The following is a 21,884-nucleotide window of genomic DNA, read 5'->3' as shown; positions in this document are numbered from 1 at the left end:
ACAAGTCATGGCATCCCTAAGTAAGCATGACTAGCAATTCTTTTTTTCTTCTTTTTTTTCCCTCTTTCCTCTTCACCACTCGTCTTACTCAGCCTGCCTCCCTTGCCTCTGAAGAAGCTCTTCAGCCAATCTGGTTTCACTGGCATTTCACGCTTCATTGTTGTTCACTGTCTTGCATTTGGCAACATCACCCAACCCGTTGCTCCAACATTCTACCAGTACACGAGCCGCAAACAACGTCTTTATACCAAACCACCAAACCAACCGTGCACCAACCTTAAAAACTCCCGTCTCTTTACTTCGGATCCAACGGGAGATACTTTACGTCACTTGGTCATAACGGTCTCAGACAGCTGACATGCGCATCTTTCCTATAGTTAGCAAATCTAGAAAGGTATGTTTTTTTTTTCCACTTCTCTTTGTGCACCAGTTTGATTGGGTACGAGTAAGGTGAGACAATGAGACAGCTAACATCGCCCCTTTCTCCACAGCCTAGGTTCGAGGTACATCTCAAGGTAGGGCTCAATAACATCCCCTTCTCTGTGACTAAGCACATGACTTACAACTGATTAGATATACGACCTCAACAACGTGCCACTCGTGTCGGGAGTGTCACTGATCAAATGGCACCTCCCCCACAGCATACACAGTGAACAACGAGGGCGCACACAAAAATGTCCCATTCAAAATCACCGGGTAGACTATAACTACTCCCGTGTCTTCTCGGTCCGCATTGGCATCGACCGGAACAGCAACCTGGTGGAATGCCCTATAGAGTTCGAAGTGCTCCAAGAGTTCAGCGGCCCCGGCACCGCCAGCACGAGCGGCCGCGATGAGAAAATCAGCCTTGGTGTCGTCCGTCTCAACCTAAGCGAGTACATTGAGGAAAGCGAGGCCATCCTCCGAGATGGTGTCATTCCCGGCGGGCCAAGTCTAAGGGATATCTTCTCCTCCCCTACCAGCCGCGATCCCAAATCCGGCGCCAGCAGCCACCACCGCAAACGCAGCTCCCTAAGTAACACCACCGTCCCGGAGACCCTTGACGGCAGCCCCCGCTCCTCTCATGCGTCAGAAGCAGAAGACGACAGCAACACCACCAGCCCCATGTCCGAGGTCCGTGATGGCGTCATGCGCCGGTATCTGATGCAAGAGTCCAAAATCAACTCGACGCTCAAAATTTCCATCCTCATGATCCAAGTGGACGGCGAAAGGAACTACGCGGCTCCACCCCCAAAATCAGCCCCTGTATTCGGCGGCATCGCCGGTTTTGTCGCCGGCGAGGCCCTCGAGCCGGTTGACGTGGGGAAATCGTCCAACGGGCACGTTCCCTCTTCTCTCGTTGGAAAATCTCGTGACGTGTTTGAAGCGCAGGATATGTACCGCCGCGCTTTGGCAGCCAGCTGGGCCAGCCAGCCGGGCGAGCTCCCCGCAGACGAGTGCATCGAGGATATCTTCTCCGGCGGCGACGGGTTCCGCCGCGCGTCCAAAGCCCCCAATGGAAGGGGGCACACCAGACGGACGACGGTCCTGCCGGGCCGCCCCCCGTCCGCAAACCGCCTCTTGCCGTCGTTCAGACACGAATCGAGCAATCCCGCTGATGAGACGGACGACGAGGGGGAAAGCCACAGCTCGCAGGACATGATGTCGTCCACCCTTCGCCCGGGCGACCTCCACCGATTCCGCCATCACCTGAGGCACAGGAGCGGGTCGAGTGATGGGGATACTGTCCTGGGTCAACAACACCAAGATCAACAGCCCGACTTGAACCGGGAGTCGTCGCGGGGTGTTGGGCTGGGTGTGGCCGGGGGGATGAGGCAGTTGCACAGGAGGGAGGAGAGCAAAATCACGCACGCGGGGGGGTTGAGGAGTCGGAGTTCGAGTTTGGTTACCGTCGGGAGCGGGTTTGGCAATAAGGAGAGTGGCGGGACGACGACGACGGGGAGCAGTGACCACCATGAGAGGGAGAGGACGAGGGGGTTTGGGTATTTTAAGCGGGGGAAGGAGGTGGACGAGATGGAGGTGAGGGAGGATTTGGTTGCTTGGACGGTTCCCTCTTCTGGTAGGGAGGCCGGTGTGGTGGTTTAATCAGGTTGTTGTCTGGGGTGATGAGTTTTCAGTTGGGAAAAGAGCAAGCAAGCGGGCGGTTTGTTTCTTTTGTTGTTGGACACGTGTGTGTGTGTGTGTGTGTGTGTGTGTGTGTGTGTGTGTGGGTATATGGCAACACACTGGTTTCTAAAACACTAACCATCCGTCCCCTAAGAGGATGGGCAATTTTTAATGACACTTGAATTTGGCTCATTGAAACCGTTCTGGCACATGACATAATTCATAATATATTTACGCTTCCCAACCCCCATCTCGCAAGTTCACATACGCACACCTGCGTCCCACAGCAAATGACATGCCATATAAACCCCCAACCATATCCATCTACAATGAGAAAAAAAAAGAAACAATCAACAAACAACCGCTGAGTCTATTGATGACAATGCCTGCCTATCCATTCCGTAGAGGCTTTCCCCACCTCGAGCGCCTTTTCGTTTTCCTTTTAACCCTTCCATGCAGCTGGTGGTTATCCTCCTCCGTTTCCTCATCACCGAACCCCCTTCGAAAACTCATACACCCTCTCAAAGTCTTCATCCTCCTCGTCGTCCCAACTATGCCCGTACAATTTGTAACCTCCCTCCTCCTCCGATGCATCCGACCCCGACTTATGGTCACAACCAACGCCAAGGCAGTCTCCCCGAATGCACCCCGTATACAAGGAAGCCGGCCACTCAGTTGTAGTCTAATTCCTGAGTAAGTCTTGGGGGGTCCACTCATCCAGCTCCATGCCTTTTAGCAGGAGATTTTGTGTCTTTTTATCAACGGTTTGCCCTCGCCCGAGCACGCCAACCTTCTAAGCGTTCAGTTGGCCTCTCACACCGCCCTGGGCGCCAACTTCTCTCGTCGTGAGAATGACGGAAAGATCGGCGTTGACCTGGACAGTAACCTCGACCTTGCCGCCCTTCTTCACATTGCGGATGGCAGCCTCGGCAAGGGTGTTGCCAATCTTCCATACCTTCTCGCGCTTCTCCTCTTCTTCCTCGTCGTCGTCGGAGAAGTCAGACTCTTCGTCAGAGTCAGCAGCATCCTCGACCTTGGCGGTCTTGTCCTCCTTGGGCTTGGGCTCAGGCTTGGTAACCTTGATGTGGGTGTTGCCCTCGACGAACTTGACAAGAACATCACCGCCGTCTTTGGGCGCGGCGACGTGGACTGTCCTCTTGGCGGGGACGGCAGTCTCGGCGGGAACAACAGGAACGAAGATCTCCTCGCCGGCAGCGTTCAGAGAGACGACACCAATGGCGTTGCTGATGTGGGCCACAGTGGTGACGGCAGCGTGGGTCGACTGGTCGATGTCGTCGGCCTCGTAGTCCTGGATCAGGCTGGCCTGGAGAGCGGCGCCACGAGCGCCGAGCTCGGAAGGGTTGATGGCATAGGGGTTGGTGGAGGGGGCCAGGATTCTGGTGGTCTGGGGGAAGATGTTGCTGAAGTTGGAAGCAATGCGAGGAGTGTGGGCAGTGCCACCAGACAGAATGACCTCGTCAACGTCAAGAACGTCAAGGCCGGCCTTCTTGATGACAGACTCAACCAGGCGGTTGATGCCCTCGAAAACGGTCCTGGAAAGAGTCTCGTAACGGAGGCGGTTGATGGTGCTGGCGAAATCGATACCGTCGGACAAGCTTTCAACGCTGAAGCTGGCGTTGGCACCGATGCTGAGGGCCCTCTTGGTGGCCTCGGCCTCGAACTTGAGCTTGGCGAGGCCTCTGGCGTTCTCACGGGGGTCCTTGGCGCTGGGGTTGCGCTTGAGGAACTCCTTGGCGAAGTGATCCATCAGGATCTTGTCAAGAGCAACACCGTTGAACTCGTAGTCGTGGGCAGTGGCGAGGACGGTGTACATGCCTTGACGGCTGGCAATGACGGCAACGTCGGAGCGGGTGCCGCCCAACTCGGCAACGACAACGATCTTGTCCTCGACCTGAGCCTCGGGGCGCGCATCGTAGGCGAGCGCCGCAGCGACGGGCTCGCTGATCAACTGGAGAACCTCGAGATCGGCAGCGTTGGCAGCAGCAAGAAGGGCGGCCTTTTGCTTGTCGTTGAAGTTGGTAGGGACGGTGATGACGGCAGAGGTGACCTTCTTGCCAAGGTAATCGGAAGCAGAGCCGACCAGGCGACGGAGGTAGCGGGTGGCAACCTCGGAGACGGAAACGGTGGACGGCTCAGCGTCCTCCTCGGCCTTGTCCTTGATGGTGAAAGAGACGGCTCCGTCAACATCCTTGGGGTGCGCAGAGGCGTGGTTGTGGGTAGGGTCGATATGCTCGAAGCTGCGGGCTTGTTAGTAACTGCCGTTGTTGTCTGACATGGCCACATACTCTTTCCCGAGGAAGTCACGGAAGTAGGCGACTGTGTTATTTGGGTTTCTGATCAGGAAAGCCTTCGCCTGTTGACCGTAGTACTCATCGCCGTCGACGTAGGAGAGGATTGTTGGGATCTGACGGTCTGTTCCGGATGTGTTAGCGCTTGGAGGGACCAGGGGCCTCGAGTCTGATGCTTACCTCCGTCCTCGTTGGCGATAACCTCAGCCTTATCGTCGACAGTGTAGGCGATGGAGCTGTTGGAGTTGCCAAAGGTCAAGCCAATGACGGTCCGGTTCTCCGGCGAAACAGACTTGGCACCGCTCATTTTGACTGTAACTGGCGATTTGCGAAGGAAGGGAAGATTCTGGAGGCCGAAGAGGGGTGGTGATGTCTCTTGAAGCGGCGTGGGAATGGCAATTCGTAGTTAAAAATTGGTCAACAGTGGTGGGGGAACCAAAAATTTCCACTGTCAAAAAAATATTGGCCCAAGTCTTCGCAGGGATGCGGGACACTGTGGGGCCCACATCGAGGTACCAGTGACATGGTGAATACGGGGCGCGGTTGGTCGCGGAGCAGCATTGGGTCTCCTATTCGCCTTATCAAGCCGGGTCATGGTTTGTCTGAGCAAGACAAGGCTCAGGTGGAGGACCCTCGTAGTCATAGCAAGAGAGTTTTCTTGTTCACTGCTGCCATGGTCGTTGATCACTGCTGTACTAGCAACCTTGCTTGGACTCCACCCAGGTCAGCCCAACCACAAGTCCAGAAGCTTTACAGACCCAAGGTCGAATAGACTTCACCACCTCTGCGGCCTTGAACGACAGGCTTCTTCAGATTCTTTTTGATTCACTGTCTCGTCTTGTAGCCAAATATACCAGGCGGCCAATCAACTCTATACCTAACCCTGCCCGTTGCCGTGACCCGCCCCGTTGACGCAACTTGCCCACCCAAGATCAACGACCGAACAGCCCCACCAAGGCTGCACCTGAAGCGCAATCGATATCCGCATCGCAAGGCTGAACTGGAAATTTCCCCAGACCAGACCAAACCAAACACCCACATCCCAAACCGCCATCTCTTTTTGATACCCCTATCGCCGCCACGACAACACCAATTCTAGCCCCAATAATCGGAGAAACTTGCCATCTCTCCCAAATCACAACCACAACCCACAAAATCACAATCGCGCGCCCACCATGACAACCACCGAACGTCCCCTAGTCCTCCCCGGCGACCCCATCTCCCCAGATCTCATCCCCTCCTCCACCTCCAAACCGCTCCGCCTCGGCCCCGGCCTCCGCCATGTCCCCCCAAGCGACATCGTCCCCGTCGTCGCCGGCCAGCTGATCACCAACCACCAAAAGAACTCCATGTGGGTGGAATACAACAACAACCGGGTATGTCCCCCCCGCCTTCCCCCTTCCCGCCTCCCCCATTCACAACTCCCACTAACCCATCCATAGTACATCCCAACCCCAGGCGACCTAATAATAGCTCAAATCCTCCGCTCCGGCCCAGACCTCTACTTCACCTCCATATCCCCCTACACCCCCCATGACCCTCCCCCACCTCTCCTTCGAGTCGGCCACCAAGAAGACCCGGCCTCAGCTCGCCCCGGGAGCCCTCGTCTACGCCCGCGTGGTCTTGGCAAACAAGCACATGGATCCCGAGATCGAGTGTGTCTCCCAGTCCACGGGGAAGTCGGACGGCCTGGGGGAGCTGAAAGGGGGGATGGTGTTTGATGTTTCGTTGCAGTTTGCCAGACGGTTGCTCATGGCGAAGAGCAAGGAGGAGGGAAAGGTGGAAGTGCTGGAGCTGCTAGGGGGGGAGGGGTTGGTGTTTGAGATTGCGGTGGGGAGGAATGGAAAGGTTTGGGTTGGGGGGGAGGATGTGAAGACTATTGTGGTGGTCGGGAGGGCGTTGAGGGAGACGGATGAGGGGGGGTTGGGGGTGGAGGCGCAGAGGAAGTTGGTGAGGAGGTTGGCCAAGGGGATGAAGTGAGGGGGATAAGTTTGAGAGGAGAGATGTGTGAGATGATGATACCAATACGACCAAAGTAATGTTCGATCTTCAAGAGATCAAACGACTCGAAAATAAAGCTTGGATGGATGGCTGAGCAGGTGCAGACATGTCACATCAGTAACGCACACGAGACAGAAAAGGTCATCAACACTCGTCAAAAAGCGGAAGTAATGCCGCGCGTATAGCGCGTTTCCATTTCAAAGTCGTTACCCCTATTAAATCTAGGGTTACGAACTAAAAAAAAAAATCAAAAATCAAAAATCAAAATCAAGCCAGGAGCCCTTCCATGACTTTTTCGCTGATCCCAAAAGAAAATCGAAAATGCATGTACAAAAACAAAGCAAGAGAAATGCTATGTCCTGTCTTCCATATCCCGAGAGAGAGAGAGAGAGAAAAATCTTGAAACGCTTTCAATGCCCGCTTGATATCGCCCGAAAAAAATTCCACCATTCCGGAAAAACATAGATGGCCTGCTTTTAAACCAGTATCTCCTGGATTCTGTTCCTCCATGTTGGGTATAAACGAACGTTTCCTTGGCGAGGAATGTTCCGCACTCCTCGCCATAAATTCCGGCCACCCCCTCCCCCCCTTTTTCTTCAGAGTTGATTATACACCCACCATCATCTCATCGATAAACTCCGGCTCGGGATCCGTTGTTGGTGTAAGCTGGTGCTTGTTGACCATGTGTCTCCTCCAGTTGTCCTTGCGTGGGAATGACTTGCCCCCTTGCTTCGAGTAAGGGCAGTCGTGGACGGTGCAGTAAAACTTGCGGGTTTTGAAGTGCTTGTCGTTGATGTGCCTGTCTAGATGGGTCTTGGTGCCGAATCTCATGGTGCAGCCTGCGTGTGGGCACTCATGCGGTCGGTCGTGGTAGCGTTTGTGGTGACTGTTGTATGTGTTAGAACACGGGCCTGCAGGAGGGGATGAGATGGGAACATACTTGAGCTTGTGGATCTGATCAAAGATGCGATCACACTTGTTGCAGGCAAAGGCCTTCTCTTGTCCCCCAGGTGATAACCCCGCCGGTGTGGCTGGTGACGGGGCCGAGAGCCCTGGAGAAAGGGTCGATGATGGATGTGGGGACTGGCCTGGTGATGGGATGGGAGAGACGCTGAGGTACATTCCATTGTGGGGGTCGAGTTCGGATGGCGGTGATGGGGATGCCGTGTACGCAGTGAGGCGTGTGTCAGGGGTGTTTTGGACGGTCGAGGGAAGTGATGGACCTGACGGTGGTGGCGTCGAGTAATCTTGAATCACGGTGCCGTTACCGTCGTAGTAACCTAATGGAACGCCAAAATCTTGCACCAATCCCATCTCTGGCGTCTGCTGGTATGAAGGCTGATATGGTGGGGACTGATAGCTTTGTTCACCAAAGCTTTGCTGGTTCAGGTTGAGGTTCTGTTGGCCAATATTTTGCTGGCCAAGGTCCTGCTGGCCAAGGTTCTGCTGGCCAAGGCTTTGCTGGCCAAGGCTTTGCTGGCCAAAGTTATACTCTGGTTCTGGTGACAGGCCAGCTCCGTTGATGTACTGGACCTGGTGGTTTTGGTCGATATACTGCAGCTGAGGCTCCTGGGCCATTGTTGGTGGGAAGGTGTCAGTGGGCGGTGAAGGGGCTGGGGGTGATGGCGAGTTCTCGGCCTTGAGAATCTCCTGTTCGACCATCCAAGCGCTCTCGACCTGATTCGTGGGGTTCATAAAGTCCATAGGGTTGCCGCTGGGGCCGGCAGTATAGCTGAATGGGGGACTCGGGATATCCGACACGATGGTGGGTGGAGGCAGACTATCGACACGCTGGAGTGGCCCTGGAACTCTATTCCGCTGGCTGAAACTATGCAGTGGGTTGATAGGCGTGACAGTCTGGTCACCGCCAGGTGAAGTGATGTCGAGTCCAAGTCCAGGGAATGGATGTTGACTTGGCGACACTGGGCTAGGCAAGACCGAGGCTGAAGCGTAAGTCGCTGGCGGCACAAAGGTCAAGTCTGCGGGGTTGGGGATGGTAGTAAAGGTTCCTGGTTCCGTGTAAATAACTGGTTCGCTGAACTGGGAAAGGTCCGTTCCTTGGGGAAGGGCGTCACTACCTGGTGGGAGAGTCGGGTCGTTATAATAGCCCCAGTTGAGACCACTCGGGTCGGGATGGTGCTCCTCGATAATAGGTTGGCCGATGGCTTGTCCTGGTATCGGCTCCTGGTAGGCAAGAATATCGCCTGTGAGAACAGAAGACGAGCGGGTGCCGGTAGATCGCTTGCTGTCCCGACGTCCCTCACCAGATGAAGTCCGGAAGATACTAGTGAGTTTCTCTCGGAAAGTGGAGCGTTGCGAAGGGGGCTCAAAAGACTCGGGTTCCTCAACGATGTTGCTAAAAGTGCCCTGACGACTTGGCGAAGCGAACGAAGAGTCAAAGTTCAACTGGCGTGTGCTGTCCTTGCCGGTGGTGCCTTTTGAAGCGGAACGTGACTTTGACGAGGCACTCGTTGGTGACCGGATCGGACCGGCTGCCGGTGAAGATACTGCCTGGCCTCCAGTTTGGGCCTGGCCGGGGAAGGACTCGGACCGGGGTGACGGCGAAGCAGATGGCGAGATGGGCGAGGGGAGACCTTGGTCAAGAGAAACGCCTTGCGGGAGGGCTGGCTGAGAGGGAAGCTGATCCAAGCTGGTCTTTGTTGGTGATGTATTCTGGCCGTTGCTATCTGGTATGCCGTGTGCGGGTTGTTCGTGAGCGGTGCCAGCTTGACTATCGGAGCCAGGAACTAGATGATCCTTTGAATACTTTTTGGTAGAATCGTCATCAGGATGAGTGAAGTTGGGGCCTCCGGGACTCTGCCCCATCTCTGCCAGGGTGTTTTCATCATGACGGTTGATCCATCGCCGTCTTGCAAAGGGAAAGATGCAGAGCAGGATAATGAGGACTCCCACCACTGATCCTACCACTGCCCCCGCAATGGCGCCGGCAGAGAGCGGCGATGTCGACCTGGCGGCGAGCACCGAACGCTCCGCAAAAACCGGCATGATGCAGAGACGGTGAGCGGTCAATCGCTGGTTTACGGATGCGCAAAATGCCGGTGAGGGAAAAAGAGGCCGTCGCTGGGTAAGAAATCAATTCGACGTGTCGTTGAAAGGGAGTTTCCAAGCCACGGTGCGTTGTGTCCCACAATGGGCGAGGCTGTGCTAGCACCACGGAGCACCCGACAAAACCATGAAAGACCAGCACGAGCACGCTTCCTTGCAACAGAAAAGATTCCTCGGCGAGAAGTGAGAGAGTAAAAAAGAGGGATCCAATGGGTGTCGGGGGCTGGGCTAACGTCAGGCAGCAGAACTCATGAGAACAGCCATGTTGAGATTGAGATTGAGAGAGATGCGATGATTGATGAGTTGAGTTGAGAAGACCTGTCGATAAGTGAGCAGCAGAATGGGATGAACAGATGGAAGAGGCGGAAATCACACCGGGTCACTGTGGAAATGCCCAGCGCGCTCTCCAGCAGTTTGGGGCCTTAAGATTAATCGCTTCAGCCTCACGAACAGCGACCTCGTTAGCGAGCGAGACCCCTACCCCTTCTGGGACTGGTGGATGGGACGTCGACTTGGGATGCTGTGGCAGGTGAGAGATGCCGGTTTCCAGCATTCTGACTGGACAAACCGGTGGCCTCCCTCCCCCGGCTCCCTCTCCCCAATCCTCCCCGCCACCGTGCCGAGCATCAGCCATGGTGGACAACGAGCAGGCCAAGCTTTTCTTCTTTCGAGAGCGATGCCTCAAGGGACTTGATGAGGGCTTGGTCTGGTGGTCTCCCCCACAGCAGCAAAGGGCCAGAAGGGTCGCGCCAACCGCCACCGCAGTGCTCACCAATCCTGTTGTTTTGATATCCAGGTTTATCGTACAAACAGCCCAGAATTGAGGCCTTTGCTTCAACACCAGCCCTGCCAGGCCGACGGCACCTGGCCGTACACACATGACTCAAATCCGCTTGAAGTCATCAACACAAATGATAGAACCCGGCAGTCTGGTACCAAGCGCCGACCTGAAACAAGCGTAGATGTTGGCAGCTCCGGAGGCTGTGCTAGCTCTCGATCCACCCTCGGCAACTGGGTATCTTTGTGACCTTGCATTGTCACAGTTGTGGCTTCTCAACATATCTCTAAGAATACTTTGGCTGATCATGAGTGGCAGGTATCAGTAATGCCATCTCTTGACACACATGCTGTCCTACGTGCGAGACCGGCGTCTCCGGCTGTGTGATAGCACGGTATATGCCTGGCATATCAAAAGATGCACATGTGGGCATTGAAGCTTTTTGCTGTGTCGTTACATTTCAAGATGGAAGCTCAGCCCTCTTATGCGGGGAAGAGCTCGATCACACATGGAGAGCAATCCCACGCTCCATAAATGATAGACAGGCATCCAAGACCAACGGTTCCCTTCCGCCGACGCAACCAGGTTGACATGGACGACCACAGACATGCAGAAATCGGATCTCGGGGCATACGGAATGCCCGACCTCGAAAGCTGGCAGTCAAGGTGAACACTCTCAAGTAAGTCAATGATGGATGGCTCAGTGCTGTCCGCTGTTCCGTTGGCGGAATGAGAGCAGGTTCGGTGACAAGACAATGACGCAGTTGCCCAACAGTTCGCCATACAAATAAGCAGTACGCGGAACATGAGATGGACCTTTACAAGCTTTGGGTCTAACGATTGAGGAAGCTTGAACAAAGCATCCCGATGAGGACGGATCGAAACGGGCTCGATTCAAACTGCGGGGTGGGCAGCCAATCAGTTGATCCGAATCGACAGATGACGCCGTTATTGGGGGTTATGGGGCGGGGAGATGGGATGCCCTGTATGTCCGCGCGTCCCACCATCAGGTATAACAAGCCTGAGAAGGAACCTGGGAAGGAAACCTGAGTTGGGGAGCCTAGTTTCCCTTGAGATCTAGTTCTCGTCTTTGAAAACTGATCCGGAATAGTCTCGCTCTGGGGCTTGGTGACCATGAAGCATCTAACCGTTCTCTTTGCGGCTACCGCAGCCGCTCTGGTTGCCCCTGATCAGGCAATTAAGCTTGACGAGCAACAACCGGCCGTCTCTCCAGATTTGGTACAAACCTGGTGGGATTCCACCGTCTCCCGCTCGGCCAAGATCTTTACCAAGATCGAGAAAGGCATCGAAAAGGCCACCAGCGAATTCGACGGCTACTCCTTCGACGGCTTCGACGGCTTCAACAGTGACAGCAACTTACCCCCTCTGCCTCTTCACGAGCGTAAGCCCCACCGCGGCGACAAGACCAAGACCATCTACGAGTTGATAAAATCCAACAAGTACACCACCAAGTTCGCCTCCCTCCTTGACAACGAGGACTTCTCCGACATCAAGGACCTCCTCGACTCCAGCTCCCACAACAAGACCCTTTTCGTCCCTACCGACAAAGCCTTTGAGCGCATCCCCCACCACGGCGACAAGCCTCCCCCCAAGGAGTTCGTTCTGGCCCTGTTGAAATACCACATCGCCCCCGGCCTGCACACCAAGGTCGATCTTTACCACAAGCACACCCTCCCCTCCAATCTCTCGCTCGACACCCTCGGCTCCCGCCCCCAGCGGCTGAGGATCTCAACCGGGCTGCTGTTCTCCATCAGGGTCAACGTCATCTCCAAAATCGTCTACGGCAACATCCTCGCCAAAAACGGCATCATCCACGCCATTGACCACATCCTCATCCCACCCCCTTCCCAGGAGAAGATCATCTCCCTGCTGCCCAACACCTTCAGCACCTTCTCCCTCGGTCTGGAAAAGACCGAACTCTCCGTCCCAGACCACAAAGGCGGCACCCTTTTCGCACCAACCAACTCGGCCTGGCGACGTCTCGGCCCCCGCGCCAACGCCTTCTTGTTCTCCCACCACGGGTTGAAGTACCTCGAGGCACTGCTCAAGTACCACTTTGTCGTCGACCAGACCCTCTACAGCGATGCCTTTTACAATAGTCACAAGGACGAGAAGGCTGCTGTGGAAGATGCAGAGGGCGGAAAGTATTGGCATGTGGATCTGGAGACGCTGCTGGACGACAAGGCAATCGCGGTTGACGTCAAGAGGTGGAAGGGGTGGGTCAGTATTGTGCTGAATGGGTTCACCAAGGTGATCTTCCCGGACGGGATTGCCAGCGATGGTGTTGTGCAAGTGGTGGGGAAGGTTTTGATTCCGCCTCATGGGCATCACGGACATGCTGGGGAGGATGACGGCAAGGATATTGAGGTTGAGGAGCTGAAGGCTAGGCTGGAGAGGTATGTGGACAGAGACGAGGCCGGGGATTTGTAGAGAAGGATTGCAGTTGGATCTGGGTCGGGATTTTGGGATATGCGAGGAGGGTTTGGGGATGAAGACCACTCCCGCTTGTGGTACAACAGGACACTCGCTCGAGCGGCAGGATACTTTTGATTTCATGACATGTATAGCAAGATTGTACCCAACACCGTTCTAGCTGCGGTATTCTGACCACAGCTTCTGTATCAAAAATAAATGCCACAAGGTAGTTACACCTCAAATCACAACATCAACCACCACCCCCCCGTCGCCCCCCTCCAAAACCCCCCACCTCTGCTCCCTGTTCCTCCTCGTCCAGACCTCGCCCTCCCCCTTTTCATCTGCCTCTCTTTCAAAAACCCCAACCTCGTCTTCCAGCACCTCGACCACCCACCCAACATCACGCCTCGTACAGAACAAATGCAGCCCCACCAACCTCCCAAAAACCTGTCCCCACGCCGGCCTGCTGTCACCCTTCCTCCCGTGTTGCTGTCCTGCTCCCCCCGTCCAAAAAATAGACGTCAGCCCCCCGACCTCCAGCTTCCTCTCCCCCCCGCCGGTCTCGGCTGCCGGGGGTAGGGGCACGCGGTCGTTGTGCAACGCGGTAGCAGAGTTGAGCAGTATCACCAGCGGTCCTCCCCTCGCAACCCTGCCCAGCTGGACAGCGAGATTGGCCACGAACCCATGAGCGGCAGCTTTATCGGTCGACTTGGAGGTGAAAAGGCTGCTGATCAGGGCTGCCGTGCCCATGACCAGGACGGCATCAGGCGTTCCCCCCCCGCCGCCTTGGCGAAGAGGAAGTTCGCCGAGGACTTCGACCAGACCGTGGAGGTCAAAGATGCGGGAGATGGATACGAGGGAGAGACGCTCTTTGACTTTGGAGCCGAGGTCGACGGCCCCGCCAGTTCTTGAGAGCTGCTCTGCCAGCACTTGTCGCAGCTTCGGGAGCAGGCTTTGGACTGGCAGGGTGGTCACTATCAAGGCCGTTCTCTCGTGGGCCGCTTGTGTGAGGGCGACGGCGATGGTTTGTAATGCGAGCTGCAATTATTCAGGTTAGGAGAACTACACACCAGCGGATGGAGTGGGAAGAGGAAAAAAATAAAAAAAATAAATAAAAAAAAAATAAAAAAAAAGGGATCACAAGTGAAAGAGGGAGCATACAGCAAGAGAGAAGTCGTCATCCTCCGAACTTATCCCCACCACCGAACCACCATCCAGCCCGCCCAGCAAGACATTTTGATCAAACTCTGCACAGCCGGTGGGATATCTTGGTTTGGTTTGCTGTGTTTGGATCGATCGAGACAATAAGGAGAGTGCGGTTTTGGGTGGAGGGATTAAGGAGTCGAATTGCGTTGTTGTAGTTGTTGCTGTTGCTGTTGCTGTTGCTGTTGCTGTTGCTGTTGCTGTTGTTGTTGCTGTTGTTGTTGTTGTTGTTGTTGTTGTTGTAGTAGTAGTTGTCGTGGGAAGTGGAGGTGGGGGTTGGGTTGTTGTGTCCATTGAATTGCAGGTGTTGTTGCCAAAAGTAAATCAGTTAAAAGCTATATTTCCGATCAAAAGTCCAAGTCAGATTCGAGTCAAGTTTTGAAAATACCACTTTTTGGTGTAGTGACTGTGTGGTGTAGCGAATCTGAACGGATTGAGATGTGGTTGAGTGAGTTTGCTCAGGTCAAAAAGAAGAAGCTTCACCAACGCCCAACTTACACAGGGAGCAAAAGAGTCCTCCGCCAATTGTTCGATTGAAAATCGCATTTACGATGTCAAAATACCTGATGGTGAGTATGGGGTACTTGAAAACTCCACTGCCCCCTTACCTTGGACATGTAAATGCGCCTCCCAACCTTTGCTCAGGACATCAGAAAGCAACTCATGCTTGGCCAGTGACATGCATAACTGCTGCATAAAACTTATCCACCGCCCTCAACACCAACACCGTCACCATTCCTCTGACCCAGACTCTGAAAAGTCACCATAACTATATCTGACTAGATCTATTCCTCATAGAAAAAGACAGTCTTCCCTTCAAGATCCCCATCTCCATAACCGTTTCACCCCAACCCCTAATCCAAACACTGCTTCACCCACAAAACCCTGATCTGACAGCCTGCCCACCCGTTCCTTACATTAGCCCCTTTGATCTGCCCCATCGTCAGCCCCTTACCCACTAACCCACCAACTACCCACCAAGCAAAGCACCATAATCACAACCCCTTGGCTCGACCGCAAAATCAAAATCAATACTGCCTACTCAATTCAAGATTATCAACAACACTACTACCTCTTACACAAACCAACTGTCCCAACACCACCAGCACAGTCCCCCTCTCCTTTTGCCAGTGGTTTTTCCGTGAATGTCAGACTTCATCCTGAACAACAGTAACCGAGTAAACTCTCAACCCTTCCTAGGAACCCCAGCAACAAGAGCGACGAAACAAGAAAAGTCATCACCAAAGCAACAACGGGCTCTATGTACAACGTTCACCACACATCCCACACGCGCAGGGAGCTAGGACGCCTCTCGACAAAGAAAAGAAAGAAAACTGGCCTGTTCCTGAATTTTCTCCGTGTACTGAAATCAAAAACAACAAGCCATCCAACCTGATCCCGTCCCGTCCGTCTCCTTTGCACCAAAAAAAAATTACACGGCTTGACTTCCTCTCTCTTCTCTTCCTGGTTGTTGTCTCATCCACCATCCTCACTGCACGTCATAGACGCTCTCTCCTCTCCCCAAAACACCTCGTAAAAGACCCCATGCGAAGCAGTCGTCCCCGAATCGACCAGTGGTTCCTCTAAACCGCGGTTCCAGGAGCAGGAGGCATGCCCATATCAGAGCTGCCCTGGCCAGGACGCTGGCGCCGTCCGCCCTTCAGACTCTTCATGCGGCCCAAGATTCCACCACTCTTAGGTTGTGGGCCATCTTCGCCGCCTGTGCCGTCCGTCGTCGATCTCCGCTCGAGGCCGTAACCACCCTTGGGGCTGCCGGGAGACTTGGGCCCGGCGTTGGACTCCTTGCGCACGCTGAATCCCTCTTCACCCCTCGGTTGGCCATACTCGTTGAAGAATGGGTTGCGCTCCCCGTTGGCGCCAGCAGAGGCGGGTCCGCTCTCGGAGGGGGATCGGCGAGACCCGTAGGCTCCTTCGGGGTTGGTGGTTCTGCCAGAAGCCTGGAAATCGCGAGGCTGGCGGTTGATGTTGCGGATACGATGGGCGAGGGACTTCTTGCGCTGCAGCCCCTCCTGCATAACCTCTTGAGCTCGCTCCTCCTCGCGTTTCTGGATCGCTGTGCGGGCGGCCGGGGCGCCCTCCAAAAAGGTCGACGTGCCGAGGCCGAGGGATTCATCGCCGTGGAGGACGTTGCCGCGGCTGAGGGGGTCAAACATGGGCAACTCGCCCTTGCTGGCCGTGGGAGGAGCGCCGTTTCTATCCTTGGAGCCCTTGGACCACTCCCTGAAAGCTTCATCGTCGTGTCCACCCAAGAAAGTCGAATGGTCGGGGCGAGCGTTCAGAGGACCAGAACCACCGAGGGTGTTGTTGAGCGAGCCTTCAGGGAAGGCTTCCATAGGTGCACGCCGGCTGCCAGTGCGGTTGCGGTGGGGGTTGAGGGCATCGAAAGGTCCGTCGTGATGGAAAACTGTCCAAAGATTAGAATCAAAAGCTCCAGAAACAAAAGAGTGCGAGAACCACATACTTCCTGTTCCATAGATGCTGGTGGCATCTAATTGATCGATGATGTCGAGCTTGCGGCTGGCGGGCTTCCTATCCTTGCCACCACCCTCGCGCTGCCGACGTTCACGCTCACGACGTCTCTGATCCCGGGCCTTCTTCTCTTCCTCGGTCATGATCTTATCGGCACCGACAATGGAAGAGTCGGAATTCCTACGGGGCCTTCGCTGGTCCTGGCGCTGTCTCGGAGGGGAGCGGGGTGTGTCGATAGGGATCAACAGTTCGGCGTTGGACTGCTTCCGGCCGGCACGCATAGCCTCTTCCTGGGATCGAGTGGGACGGTGGTTGGGCCCTGGGCCATTGCGGCTAGCACTCGGCACATTCTCACGTCCCGGTGGCAGAGGACCGCGGCGGCCCATGGGAGGCTTCGGGGCCTCGGCTCTCGCAGCTGCAGAGTTGGACTCCTCTAGCGTCAACGAACCCTGCGAGTCAAGCGGCGTTAATTCAAGGTTCCGTCATAATCTCGCTGTATCAATGGCCGACGCTCAGAAAATGACGAGAAACCTACGAATATTTCTTCGGCCGTGAGCGACGGGCGCTTATCGTATGACGACATGTTGTCGGAAACAGATCGGATATTTGGGTTGCTGGCCCTGTTGGCAATGGTGGGATCCAGAAAAGGGTTGCGCGAAGTAGGGCGCGGAGGAGGGTCGTCAAAGGGCGAGGTTGGACTTTGCTGAGCGGGCGACACAGCGCGGTTGCGGAAAGGGTTGTTGGAGGGAAGGTTGAGGAACAACCGATCAGACTGCTGATCTAGAGCAGGGCCAGCACGTCAGTAAATCATCAGGCGGGCCAGGTTGCGAGCAAGGAACGGTGGTGGATCGGGGACGGCGGCACCATGCATGCAAATGACGACTGTGAGAGGAAGATGAAACACCAATCTCCTTAACATGACACAGCAGGCTCGACGGCAGAGCGAACCGATAGAAATTGCCCAGACGCCAACATCAACGAAAACTGGGAAGTGGGCACACGTCCGCGCAAATCTGTCCCATGTTTTCGACCCACGCACCAGTCACACTTGACCGCCGCGTGTTTTGAGTTTTTGGGGGGGTGTTCATCTCAAAGGGATGTTGCAGGGGGACAGGCGCTCAACTCACCGTGATCTGGTTGGGCGGTGGCCATGATGGGCAGGACACAATAAGGCGAGCGTCGGTGAATGCAAAGATGCGATAGGACACGATGCACGATGTGATGTCTGTGTGTGATTGAAGGTTACCGTAGACGCTTCCGAGAGGCGGCCTGGGCGGATGTCGGGTTTTCGTGCTGCTTTGTTTTTCTCTTTTTTTTTTCTTTCTTTTTTCCCTGTGGCACCGTGTCAAAAATGTCTGGCACTTCATCATTCCTTTGGCTGGAGCTAGCGTCATACCAGTTGTCTGTGTCTGTTGCCAGAGATAAGAAGGTCAAGTTCGGCCAACGGTTGTTCGTGGGGCCCCGGGCCCGTCTCTGTTTCAATTCCCCCTTCGAACACCTCCTAGGGACCGCTCCTAGGCAATGCTCCTAGCAGTTGATCTCGGTCTCTTCTCTCTGTGCTAACTTAGCAGCAGCAGCCGGTTCGGAGCAGGTTTTCCGAGAATCACACAACAGCGACAGACTCAAAAGACTGACCGGCTGGTTCGACTCTATTTCGATCGAGATTCGACTGCACACGCTGTGCTCGCTCGACTGGGCGGCGGGTACTTTGACTTGGTACTGCCCTGGGGATGATGGATTGGTTGCGTTGGGAGGTGAGATGGCGCGAAGAATAATTCACTACGTGATGCAGGTCGTTTTGCAACCAAATTGACTTCTGGCCGTGAAAGCCTTTGGGCTGTCGTGCGGTAGTAGGCGGATGTCCAGTTGGCAATGTCGCGTCTGTCTGCAGCTGGCAAAGTTGAAGCCCCTGACGTAGGGCAGCCCAGGTTAGGTATCTCAAGAGCAGCAGACGGCAAGACACGCACGCGCACGATGGCTACCAACAACAGTGGCCACTACCGTACGTACCGTATCTGAGAGAAGGTCGAACGCGAACTGTGAATATGATTTTGCGACGCTGCAAGGGGGAAACAGAGGCCGCGGTTTGGAATTGTTGAGACAGAGAGGTAGCGGGCAGATGACTGGCGGCGGACGGGGCTCGCGGAGGAGGAGGAATGGGTCTTGGTGGATTCCAGTTCGGGGATCGTCGTTACCAAGAGCTCACCACGCGGCCACACCGAAGCGAACAAGAGTCCAACCAAGAGAAGAGAGCGACAGAGCGACAGAGCGTCAAAAGTGCGAAACTGATTGCTTCCAGCCTAGGTTCTGGATACCTTCTGGATGCCTTCTGGATACTGGGGGGGGGGTTCTTCCACCAGAATGTCGCGAAACAAAACAAGCTGCAGTCTTGCTTTCGCGCCGTGGGAAGCTGGAGAATGCTGTGTGGATCGCTTCGTGCAGGTCGAGGTGGAGATTCGGGGCCAGGTAGGTGCGGCGGGAATCTGGGAATCTGCAAACAATTGCGCAGGTACGAGATGGTGGTGATTCTAGGTGCTGTGTTTGCCTACAGGATGCTACACTCAGCTTCAAAGTAAATAAAGAATGCTGCGATAGAAGCAGAATAGTAACTCGCTCTCTCTCTTTGTCCGGTTGTTTGGGATGAAAAGGGGATGGGGAAGGGGGGAGGTGTTGGACTTTGACCCTGAAGACTCCTCCTTGAGTGGTCACGTTAATAAAAAGTTATGGAACCATCAAGCTCTCCGTCTCGGCGTCTGGGGTCTGTTCTGGGGGGCAGCAATCGCGAACAACCCTTTTTCTCCTTGGCCCTTCGCTTGTCCACTTGTGTCGCATCCAGATCAGCCACCAAAAACTCGTGAGAAATGAACAACCCCTCGGCAGTGTTTGTTTGCTACGAAAAACGAGGAAATCATGTCAAAAAAGGAAACACTACGCAGAGACGACAGGACAGCAGCCGCGCCGTGCTATCTGCCACGTTCCTAACGGTTGTCCCCTGGTCCACTCACCAATATCCCGGGCCTGGGCGGTGGAGCGGACGACAAGGAAGCTCACTTCACGATGGTGGACTGACCGGCAACGGGGGTCTGGTCATTGGAATTGCGGTCCTGCCGGCGTCCGGGTGTTTGCTTCTCCCGTCGCGCTACGGAGCCGAGAGAGAGGTTGTGGTGGTCGGATCAGAGGCAGCCAACGACAGCTATGGCAAAGTGTGTGTATCTCATGTTTATCTCCCTACCAGCTCTGTTTGGTGCCGCCCTCGTCAGCACATGCGTCATTTCTCACCTTCTCCTGAGCCATTCCAACAGTTCGTGGCAGGTCCTGTTTCCCCGCAAAGTCGATGGCCGGGACAGTCCAATGGTCGCGAATAGAGGAACCCCCCAACGGTGAGCTGCAGGAGTCCAGGTTCGTGCCCATCTCAGACATCCCACCCTTCTATTTTTCACTTGCTTTTTCCTCCTTCTTTCTCCTCGCCTTCCCTTCCAGCTCTCAACAACCAAACCTAATCAAATCGAGATCTCGGTGGCTGCAGGTTGGACCCTGAAGATGCAACATCAGCCGGGCCACGGGGGACGGGCACGGACGGTGATGGATCGAGGACCCTGGGTCCGGGGTGTTGATTAAGTGCCAAGTCTTATCATCGACACAATTCCACAATTACCGGCCCCTTCCTTGTCCGCGCCTGCATAAAGGGGTTTTTTGCCTTTTTTTCATGCCACTTGTGAACTCTGCCCCACCTTCCGAATTCACAACCAAATCCACAACTCCATGGACCCTGAACTGCGATATCGACAGGTTTGCGGCGGGGTATGAAATGGACTGTACAAGTTGTAAGCAGGTTCATTTTCCGGGCCATTCATCGACCTCCAGTTACCTCCCTATACACGTGGTCGTAGACCCATAGTAGGCTTATGAGCACCTAGCCACCTTGATGTCTAATTCTAATGCTCGGGTGAATAGGCCAACTTCCGCCCCAAGCTCGATGAATTTGAAAGTAGCTATTGTTGTTCACCCACTCATCAAGCATCATGAAGAGTACCACGGAAATACCAGTGGAGGGGTTCAATGATGATGAGAATCCAGCGGTACCTTATGTGAGCTGTTTTTGTGAGCTATCACAGGGCAACTCATGGTGCATAACTATCGGAGTGGTGCCTATCATGAGATCTTCTCGTCAAATGATGAGCAGTCATGAGATGTCCGACCCCCATGAGACTATAGGCAGTATGATTAGATGTCTACTGAAGCCCGAGAACATTCCACGACACCAGATCTGCCTCAACTAAAGCAAGAAAGAGCTCTGGATCACAATATGCCCAGCCCATAAGATGTCACCATAGCCTGAAGCCTCAGCCACAGACATGAAGCAACCCAGATCTGGCATGCCCAACAACCAAACTCTGATTCAGTAAGACATGATGACATCTCCCGTCCTACCTACCTCCCCTTTCTCAACATCGAAACTCACTCCGAGTTACGTGACAAGCTGACCATTTCGAGAACCAGACATTGCCTCCTCCGAGCACGGTTGGACCGATGTTCGATAACTCCGATGTCTATGCCCAACCCAACACCGGGTGTATCTTTGTGCAACCTGCCTCCCACTCCCTCCCTAATCCCCGATCTCGAATGGTCATTGTGACACCAGCACCAAAGCCCGGCTATCTCGGAACTACTAGCGGATCGGACTGAGAATGAGTAGGTCGGGTTAGTAAATCTCCGACCTGTTATTACATCAAAACCGTAGATGTAGATAGGAGTTGATCGGAGACGGCTCTGTACCTACACAAACCTTCTTCGCTGTCGTACAAACACAACATCCTGTCTCACACGCTCCTCACCTGGGCACTCTGTGGCGAAAGAATAATATATGTTGTTCTACGCAGTAGCGTGGAAGGCAATAGCGGGCACACCCCTTGGCTTCAGTAAGAAAGATAGACAAGGCGGCCCCCAAAACCGGTTTCTAATTTTGGGGAAGAGAGAGAACGCCAATGTCTTCTCACAGCCCTCAACCCAGGGCCGCGGATGAACGATGCGATCAGAGTGAGTCGGCTCGACACATCGCGTCGTGTTCGGTGTCGAACTACTGGGTTGGTGACCGAATCAAGAGAAGGGGAGGAGGGGGAGGAGGGGGAGGAGGGGGGGCTGGCTGTGGGTGAATAAGTCTGGGGATGGATGACTTGCATAGGTCTGGCACAGGCAAAACAACAGACACAGACCAAAAACGTGGAGAAACAACAGCTTTGCCCGCTTGTTTCGACTCTCGGGCTGAGCGGTAATAGGACCAATACGTGCGTAGTGTATCACTACCTGACCCAAAACAGAAAAAAAAGAAAAAAAAAAGAAAACGAAAAAGAAAAAGGTCATCTGAATCATTTTTGGGATGCTGTCAAGTGTGGGTCGCGGCCCGAGTGAGGGGAAAGCCACACACCATGGGAAGCCCATGCTTCCCCTCATCAAAAGGGCGCACCCTTGAATAAATCAGCACACGCGCACACGGC

At 54.6% G+C, this 21,884-nt stretch overlaps 7 protein-coding genes across 7 annotated transcripts; 3 read left to right on the top strand and 4 right to left on the bottom strand.

Moving 5' to 3' along the window:
- Positions 1-358: 358 nt before the first annotated feature.
- On the top strand, positions 359-2,270 carry QC764_118910 (uncharacterized protein; the record flags this gene model as incomplete). The annotated part of the gene is made up of 4 exons (XM_062943157.1): positions 359-394; positions 492-515; positions 574-2,190; positions 2,211-2,270. The coding sequence occupies 3 exons, from the start codon at positions 359-361 to the stop codon at positions 2,083-2,085; spliced, it is 1,572 nt and encodes a 523-aa protein (XP_062806227.1). The 3' UTR covers positions 2,086-2,190; positions 2,211-2,270.
- Positions 2,271-2,303: 33 nt separating this feature from the next.
- On the bottom strand, positions 2,304-4,912 carry SSZ1 (Hsp70 protein that interacts with Zuo1p). The gene is made up of 3 exons (XM_062943156.1): positions 4,596-4,912; positions 4,413-4,539; positions 2,304-4,364 (listed from the first exon to the last, which is right to left on the bottom strand). Exons 1-3 carry the CDS (start codon positions 4,720-4,722, stop codon positions 2,900-2,902), a joined length of 1,719 nt encoding a protein of 572 aa, XP_062806226.1. The 5' UTR covers positions 4,723-4,912; the 3' UTR covers positions 2,304-2,899.
- A 178-nt stretch (positions 4,913-5,090) lies between these two features.
- On the top strand, positions 5,091-6,395 carry RRP40 (exosome non-catalytic core subunit rrp40; the record flags this gene model as incomplete). Its single annotated transcript, XM_062943155.1, has 2 exons — positions 5,091-5,791; positions 5,889-6,395. Exons 1-2 carry the CDS (start codon positions 5,591-5,593, stop codon positions 6,393-6,395), a joined length of 708 nt encoding a protein of 235 aa, XP_062806225.1. The 5' UTR covers positions 5,091-5,590.
- Positions 6,396-6,557: 162 nt separating this feature from the next.
- Positions 6,558-10,358, bottom strand: QC764_118880 (uncharacterized protein). The gene is made up of 2 exons (XM_062943154.1): positions 7,357-10,358; positions 6,558-7,302 (listed from the first exon to the last, which is right to left on the bottom strand). The coding sequence occupies exons 1-2, from the start codon at positions 9,420-9,422 to the stop codon at positions 7,023-7,025; spliced, it is 2,346 nt and encodes a 781-aa protein (XP_062806224.1). The 5' UTR covers positions 9,423-10,358; the 3' UTR covers positions 6,558-7,022.
- Positions 10,359-11,394: 1,036 nt separating this feature from the next.
- On the top strand, positions 11,395-12,711 carry QC764_118870 (uncharacterized protein; the record flags this gene model as incomplete). Its single annotated transcript, XM_062943153.1, has 1 exon — positions 11,395-12,711. The coding sequence occupies one exon, from the start codon at positions 11,395-11,397 to the stop codon at positions 12,709-12,711; it is 1,317 nt and encodes a 438-aa protein (XP_062806223.1).
- Positions 12,712-12,933: 222 nt separating this feature from the next.
- QC764_118865 (uncharacterized protein) lies at positions 12,934-14,193 on the bottom strand (the record flags this gene model as incomplete). The annotated part of the gene is made up of 3 exons (XM_062943152.1): positions 12,934-13,734; positions 13,858-14,063; positions 14,106-14,193. The coding sequence occupies 3 exons, from the start codon at positions 14,191-14,193 to the stop codon at positions 12,934-12,936; spliced, it is 1,095 nt and encodes a 364-aa protein (XP_062806222.1).
- A 618-nt stretch (positions 14,194-14,811) lies between these two features.
- On the bottom strand, positions 14,812-18,041 carry QC764_118860 (uncharacterized protein). Its single transcript, XM_062943151.1, is given in 5 exon segments — positions 14,812-16,324; positions 16,382-16,838; positions 16,925-17,169; positions 17,517-17,890; positions 17,904-18,041. 4 exon segments carry the CDS (start codon positions 17,539-17,541, stop codon positions 15,483-15,485), a joined length of 1,569 nt encoding a protein of 522 aa, XP_062806221.1. The 5' UTR covers positions 17,542-17,890; positions 17,904-18,041; the 3' UTR covers positions 14,812-15,482.
- Positions 18,042-21,884: the final 3,843 nt, after the last annotated feature.

Source organism: Podospora pseudoanserina, chromosome 1, assembly GCF_035222485.1.
Source record: "Podospora pseudoanserina strain CBS 124.78 chromosome 1, whole genome shotgun sequence".
Classification (NCBI taxonomy): domain Eukaryota; kingdom Fungi; phylum Ascomycota; class Sordariomycetes; order Sordariales; family Podosporaceae; genus Podospora; species Podospora pseudoanserina.
Note: the sequence above shows the minus strand (reverse complement) of the source record. Positions and strands in the feature narration are given on the sequence as shown.

Coding starts and splice junctions, on each gene's coding strand:
- SSZ1 (XM_062943156.1), bottom strand. CDS start 4,722: ATGAGCGGTGCCAAGTCTGTTTCGCCGGAGAACCGGACCGTCATTGGC. Junction 4,540..4,595: donor TATCGCCAACGAGGACGGAG/GTAAGCATCAGA, acceptor CATCCGGAACAG/ACCGTCAGATCCCAACAATC. Junction 4,365..4,412: donor CGTGACTTCCTCGGGAAAGA/GTATGTGGCCAT, acceptor ACAAGCCCGCAG/CTTCGAGCATATCGACCCTA.
- QC764_118860 (XM_062943151.1), bottom strand. CDS start 17,541: ATGGCCACCGCCCAACCAGATCACG. Junction 16,839..16,924: donor TCACGGCCGAAGAAATATTC/GTAGGTTTCTCG, acceptor CTTGACTCGCAG/GGTTCGTTGACGCTAGAGGA. Junction 16,325..16,381: donor CAGCATCTATGGAACAGGAA/GTATGTGGTTCT, acceptor ATCTTTGGACAG/TTTTCCATCACGACGGACCT.
- QC764_118880 (XM_062943154.1), bottom strand. CDS start 9,422: ATGCCGGTTTTTGCGGAGCGTTCGGTGCTCGCCGCCAGGTCGACATCG. Junction 7,303..7,356: donor GATCAGATCCACAAGCTCAA/GTATGTTCCCAT, acceptor CACATACAACAG/TCACCACAAACGCTACCACG.